The sequence below is a fragment of the Lolium perenne genome, chromosome 4 (genome assembly GCF_019359855.2).
Source record: "Lolium perenne isolate Kyuss_39 chromosome 4, Kyuss_2.0, whole genome shotgun sequence".
NCBI lineage: Eukaryota > Viridiplantae > Streptophyta > Magnoliopsida > Poales > Poaceae > Lolium > Lolium perenne.
Window position 1 is genome coordinate 92,933,696 of NC_067247.2, and position 7,246 is coordinate 92,940,941.

Consider the following 7,246-nt stretch of genomic DNA (forward strand, 5'->3'; position numbering starts at 1 on the left):
TTGGGGAGTAGTACCCGAAATAAATTCCAGTGCGTTCGTCATCAGGTCCGACCTGTACCGCACAGTTGAATTGAGTGGATGGCAAATCATGGGCCGTGGGTGTACAGTGCTTCGTCCGACCATGGCACACCATCTGAATAGTAGTATCTGATTAGATTTTGTTGATTAAGAGGCAGAAATCATGCTCCATGGTGTACTCTGGGCCTTCGAACTCAAGAAATAAAATTGTCTGCAGTACCAGTTGACTGGTAAAACTGATTACGTGCCCTAGATAATCTGGAGTTTGCATATAGCAGTTCAGAAGAAACAAACACATTGTGAAGGGATCAAGAAAACGATTTAATAATTGCCCTAATCAGACATGGCAAGTTCATCGATGTTAGCAGCGTGCAGGTGATCTTTGACCAAACTGGATGAGTTCCCTTGCAGCATCATTACTTCGTGTAGTATCATTTGTCGGCGATTATTAATATTTTCCTGTGAGATGTTGTAAGTAAATTAGTTTCAGCAATGTTGTGGTGGCCCATAGCAAAATACGTAAGATTGGCACCTAAATGTTTAATCATGCTTCTTAAAACATAAAAAGAATCGATAAATATGAAATAAATGTTTGGTTAATACCTTGCAGACTGCTAATTCCATGTCTTGACCGCCAAACTTTTCAAAAATAAAGATGCGCAAATACCAGACTCATCACTGAAAAAGAGTTCAATATGAAATGTGATCAGGAATATAATTGTCATGGCATTATTTCCAAGGAAATAGTGAGACAAATAAAGCGACAATTTTTTTTTGCAGCCTGTAATGGGCATCAATTTTTTTTTGCAGCCTGCCATTCTGTAATACCGATATGCATCATACACCTGATTATGCAAGAGAAAATGCACTTCGGAATGTTTGCATTGGATAATTATTAGGTGATTGGAAACATGTTCAAAAATCAAACTTAGTATTACGATCAAACATATAAATAAGGCAGATAACTTTGGAATGTTGAGAGTGTGGAAGAATTCAGCTGGAACTGAATCAAACAATACTAATCTATTTGCAGCATAAAAGAAATAGTTCTCAAATTTCCATCACAAATGGGTACTAAGCAACCAATCGAATCTAAAAGAAGTAGCATCAAATGTCTTGATGAGATGCTGCGACATGTCGCAGGAGGTAGCACCAAGTGAGCAGATCAGGTACGCGTACAACACACATTCAGGCAGGTGTCAATGCTAAACAAAAGGTATTGTGGTTTCTTATACCAGGCACAAGAAGAATACCATTATTTGTTTTCTTCAGGTCATGAGCATCATTGCTTAACAAAGAAATATTCCATTAGGGTGGAACGAGAAGCTAGTCCTTGGACACATGGAAAGCTCCAGATATATGAAAATAATGGATATTTTTACAAGGCTCACAAGTCACAACTAACCGATACTAATACGATACTAACCAATACTAATACTAACAAACAACAAATTTGTATATACGTTTTAGGTGAGGACAAGTAACATTAAAAAAAAGGCTACTAACTTGCATTATTCTACATCAGAAGCAAAGAGTGCAGATACACAAGCTTCACTTTACAATGAAATGAGATACTAAGATATGCACAGTTCAAAAGAAATGATATTAGTAAAGAAGAATATGCTTGGAAGCTCATGATTTCAAAGCCCAATAGGATACTAAGTTCTGCTTGGAAGCTCAACTATATGGATACCAGAGTAGATATCAAAAACATAGCTGCCATGTCTAGTAGTAGAATGCAAGAAAGTTGTTGGGTTTAAGCCTGACAGAATTACGGCACCAACAAAAAGGGTGAGTGTTAGGATATTACGGGAAGATGCGGCTGTTATAACGTGTGGCAGTTCCAAAATCGGTTGAACTTTAGCGGCACTTTTGCACTGCCGCTAATCATCTGAACTTTAGCGGCACTTCTAATACTGTGTGCGTATATCCAAACATGAGCAGCACTTTTGGATACTGCCTGCATATATCCAAACATTAGTGGCACTTCTTTAAATTGCCAGTGATTAGAGAATTGTTAGCGGCATTAATCACAATCTGCCACCTAAACATACTTTTATCGGCAAATTTGAAAAGTGACAGCAGCAAAAATGTCGTTAATCAACGCACGTGAGGTGGTGAGCGGACGGTGGCCGCAGCGGTAACAAATTACGGTGGGGAAGGATGGGGTGTGGTGCACATGCCACCTGATCGAAGAACCGTTCAGGGTGGTGGAGCTGTTAGATCCGGCCATGGTAGGAGAGTTCGGAAATTTTCATTCATTCTCTACCTTTCCTGTACCAACCAAGATCATGTCTCGTTTGCACAGTACGAACTAAGTTACTGAAGCTCCAACTCCTGATCTGAATGTTGCATTCTATTTTCAGAAGCTCCCAAAAAATTCATTAAATTAATATGAGACAGTTGAAGCCTGAATGAAACTATTTGAATACATCTTGTAAATTTTCTCAGGTAAAATGCACAATTCAACACAATTGTTCAATCAAACAAAAGTGTACATGAAGATAACAAATGCCTTCATATTTAATACGAGACATTTGGTTCAGATAGCACAGGAACACTGCTAGACCTGACCAGATATATTCATACTACATATTCCTACTGCACCGCTGTACCAAGTTCACACAAAAATGACAGTACCAATCAGTGATAAAATTTCACCAGTATAGCTTCACTCACGCATCAATTTTGTGCTCGTACTATTCAATTTCCCAAATGACACTGATATGAAACTAATTGGGGAAATTTGACCAATGGGGAGAACCAAATAAGACCACCCAAATGGATAATAGAAGAATTAATAGAAGTAAAATACATACTCAGATACTTGGGCTGCAAAGGACGATGGCCGACTCCCGGGCTTTGCGTCTATGTTCCCACAGCCATAGCGCGGCGCCGTCGCGCCGTCGCTGGTCTAGGTGATTGGGATGCTGGGCACCAGTGCTTCATTGCCGGTGAACCGGGATCCGCCGATCCGGTGCGCCAGAGAGAATCGAGATCCGGTGCCTTCCCATTGTTGGAGGGGGGATTCCCCAAAATTTTCTTAACCCTAGCTATATTGGTGGTACACAAGAAGGAGCTTCATCCATGGTGGTACAGGTCCACTACGCGCTCTCTCCCGGGTCCTGACACCCGTACTGCGCACAGCTTTGACTGACCAGAATTGGACCTGCATTGCCAAGATGCATACGACCTGTGTGGTTGGGATGGTCAGGCTCCGTATTGGCCATCACGTTTTACAGAATTTTATACGGACCTCCATTTGACGTCAGCTAAAGAAATGAAAGGCTTGATTAGGATTGGATAAAAGGAGCACCCAAGCTCGCGCTCACTTCCGAGTTTTCGACTCACTACTCTCTCCATACCGGATTAAAAGGCAAATTTTCAATGGCAGCGGGACCATGGCTCCAAATAGCTCTATTAATCAATCCGATAATTAAGATTAGGAGCCGAACCGTCCCCGTCGCGGTCCAAGCGCGAGTCACTCCTTCCCTGCATGCAAAAGATTGAGCGCATGCAGGACACCATTCACACCACATGCAAAGGTTTGGAGATATTATATGCGAATAAAAGAAAAGGACGTGAGTAAATTTACGAGGCCAGCCCCACTTAATTGCGGGATTTAATTGCGGTATTTTCCTAACAAAATGGTTCCTCTTCAAATCGGAAATTTGTCTTTTCATCCGGTATGGAGGGAGTACCATATTATGAAAAGAAAAATGGTATGGCTTCTAGAAAAATGGTATGACATGGAGTACAGGATTTTGATGCAATCAATGCCATGATTCAAATATTTGGATATGCAATTAAAACCAAAATATTCTGACCACTGCTGTGTTATGGAATTAAATAGTAGTTTCTTGGATTCAACACCTTGTTAAAGCTTGAATGTTTCTACTGTAGTAGATAAGATGTGACGTGATAACAATAACATAGTACTGCTTTAAATGGTTCCAAAAAAATAGGATGTTAATTTACTCATGGGATAATTAGCTAATAATTAAATATCTATGAACCGGAATGTTTATAAATGGTGTATGTTAATACTTACCAAAGATTTACAGGATATGCGTCTACTCGATCGTATAGTAACGGTCGTATATAATTTTCTAATCAATTTATACCTATGATATTTCTATTCAAAACAACTTTCCTTCTATATAAGGGGAGTATATCTCTCCTCATATCTCACACAAAAGTATGTCGTTAGACAATAATACCCGTAAATCTTTAGCCTTTTCTAGATCCTTGTGCTACATACTTGTAGTAATAAGTTTCTTTCAAGTTATCCAGGTTAGTATGCCAAGAAGAGAGAGGCGGTCGGGTGTTGTTCACATCGCAAATGACAAAGAGCGTGACGTCACTTTCTACAAGAGACGTTTTGGCTTATTTAAAGGTGCCGCTGACCTCTCTGCCCTCACTGGCGCTAGGGTTTCTGTCGTACTAGAGACGGACAATGGAAAGATTCACTCGTTTGGTACACCATCAGCGAAGCCCCTTGTTGATGCTTACTTATCAGGAACAGCTCCATACATCGACAAGGTGAAAGAAGCGAAGATTGCACAAGTGCAAAGTGAAGTGGCTCGGTTGGACATGGAGAACACAACCAAGGATAAAACAAAGCAAATCTACATCGAGCGTATGAAGAAGAAGCAAGATGAGAACCCAGGTATTGCAGCAAACCTTATCTTCTTGAAGGATGAAGATCTTGATCTGGAAGATCTCCATACACTCTTCAATGACCTCTCGCGGGTCCAGGAGGACTACCAAAATCAGTTGACTCCATTGCATCATGGCCATCAGGCCCAAATTAGCCGCCAAAGCATGACAAGGAACATGCTACCACCAGCTGGACTATCATATGATCACATGCAGGCTACTTGTTTGTCAAAACAGTCGCCGTGGTCTCATCATCCTTCGCAACAACAGTTGCTTTCAGTTCCACTATCATCACCACCAGAACAAACATTGTCTCCACTTCATACGGTGAAGGTACCAAAAATTCTCCATACTGCACCATCAGCTTCGCCACAACAATTGACTTCCCTGCTACAACCGGTTCCTCATCTGATACACAAGCTACCTCCACGGCAAGATCGACACCTTCCGTGCCACCCAAGTCCTTGCAACACGGTGCAACCACAACAGAACTACGTGAGTCATAACATGACCTTCAAGCATAATCTGGAGGACTCTGCATTATCGGTCAACTCCGGTGTCAATAATTTTGCAATTGATGGCCTTTTTGGTTGTGACCCATGGGGCTATCCTCTCTCAAATAATGTATACCACAATGGATTCCAAGGGGTGGAGGCTTGCATGGGCTATAATGGTACCAATGTAGGCCACTCTTCCATGGAAACTAATGGATGGTTCAATGCACCGCCAGAGGATTCTCGTAGTAGGCAAGATGAGGATATCCATGCATTGTACGGAGGGCATCACTAGATGCTAGTCACATCCATTAAGTGTTCATGCTATTTATATTTCCATTAGGTAATTCAGCCTTTTTGAGGCACCAATAATTCATGTTCATTGTTTTAGGTCTTTTGCCATGAAGATTGTTTCATATATGTGACCATTACAGCTCTATATCAATGTATTTCCTATATACAAAATAGTAAAAAAAAAGAGTATTGTTTAGATGTTGCATGACGAAAGTGAAGCAAGAGGATTTAATACCCCTCTTATGATATTGTGGGCTAAACATTATTAACTAAACTATAGACATGTGTTGTGCTTGCTAAAATAACCAAAACAATAGTCCAAACCTCCTCCCAAGAGATGATCATTAGTTACTTGTTCCAATGGCCCAATACCACCAACAGCAATAACAATCCACTAAGGCATTCATCGAAATAAATCGAATTTTCTCAGTAGATGCCAACATGTCTTTCGATTAAACCAGAAACCTAATAGAACTCTGAAATCAAGAAGCCCACCAAAATTTTCCATCAATATCATACATCCACCGTTACCAACATAAAAAAGCACCCACGAATCTAGCACTCCATGAATATATCGCTAAGTGACCTCTTATTTAGGATTTAGCGCATGGCATTATCTACCATCGTCAAAAACAATTACTATAAACTTAAAACGGAGTGTCAAGTGTTAATTGATGTTTAGAATGTATGTTAAATATAGGTGCCATGCCTTTTATTCATATAGCAGTTCACAAAAATTTAATGTCCTGAAGTTAGGGTTCTAAAGGTACATTTTGTGATCATTTTGTATAAGTATGCTATTTCTGCACTTCACTTGAATGGTGCCATGTGTTTAGGAGAATCCAGGTACTTGAAGTGACTATTGAGAATTCAGCATGTAAACACATGTTATTCTTTCTCTGGCATGTATATATGCATGTCTGCGACACTGTAGTAATAGACTAATAGTTAGTGGAACAGAAAATTTTAGCAAAAGAGCGTTCTGTTATTTTGCCCTTTGATTATCTGAACACTTTTTTATTCTTGCATTTAATTTAGCCGCTGTTATCACCAGATTTTGGTCAAATCAGGAGGTGGGCCGTTAGAGAGATGGGCTTGGAAGATTACACGTGGAAGATCTCTGAAGCGGCCTTGCACGGAGAATTTGGGCTAGTTTGCCCGTGTATCTTTAATTATAGTAGATTGTATCGTAGATTAAAAGTTAGAGTTTGTCTCGTACACGGTGGGGATATTCCCACGTTAGAAAGTCCCTTGGACTATAAATATGTATCTAGGGTTTATGGAATAAACAACAACTCACGTTCAACCCAAACAAACCAATCTCGGCGCATCGCCAACTCCTTCGTCTCGAGGGTTTCTATCAGGTAAGCGACATGCTGCCTAGATCGCATCTTGCGATCTAGGCAGCACAAGCTCCACGTTGTTCATGCGTTGCTCGTACTGAAGCGTCTTTGATGGCGAGCAACGTAGTTATCATAGATGTGTTAGGGTTAGCATAGTTCTTCGTATAACATGCTTACGTAGTGCAACCCTTGCATATCTAGCCGCCCTCACACCTATCTTAGGTGTGGGGGCGGCACCCCGCTTGATCATTATTTGGTAGATCTGATCCGTTACGATTGCTCCTTGTTCTACAAGGATTAGTTTAATATCTGCAATAGTTAGGCCTTACAAAGGGGGGGAGGATCCAGCGGCGCGTAGGGTGTCGTTCGCAAGTCCTAAACAGGATGTTCCGAGGATCAACTTCATGTTGGTTTTTAGGCCTTGTTTAGGATCGGCTT

At 40.7% G+C, this 7,246-nt stretch overlaps 1 protein-coding gene and 1 long non-coding RNA gene across 2 annotated transcripts; one reads left to right on the forward strand and one right to left on the reverse strand.

Moving 5' to 3' along the window:
* Nucleotides 1-192: 192 nt before the first annotated feature.
* On the reverse strand, nucleotides 193-3,240 carry LOC127293328 (uncharacterized). Its single transcript, XR_007845697.2, has 3 exons — nucleotides 2,838-3,240; nucleotides 622-696; nucleotides 193-477 (listed from the first exon to the last, which is right to left on the reverse strand). It is a non-coding gene; the product is annotated as an uncharacterized lncRNA (long non-coding RNA).
* A 466-nt stretch (nucleotides 3,241-3,706) lies between these two features.
* On the forward strand, nucleotides 3,707-5,466 carry LOC127347004 (uncharacterized). The gene is made up of 2 exons (XM_051373239.1): nucleotides 3,707-3,760; nucleotides 4,312-5,466. The coding sequence occupies exons 1-2, from the start codon at nucleotides 3,707-3,709 to the stop codon at nucleotides 5,464-5,466; spliced, it is 1,209 nt and encodes a 402-aa protein (XP_051229199.1).
* The last annotated feature ends 1,780 nt before the right edge of the window (nucleotides 5,467-7,246 follow it).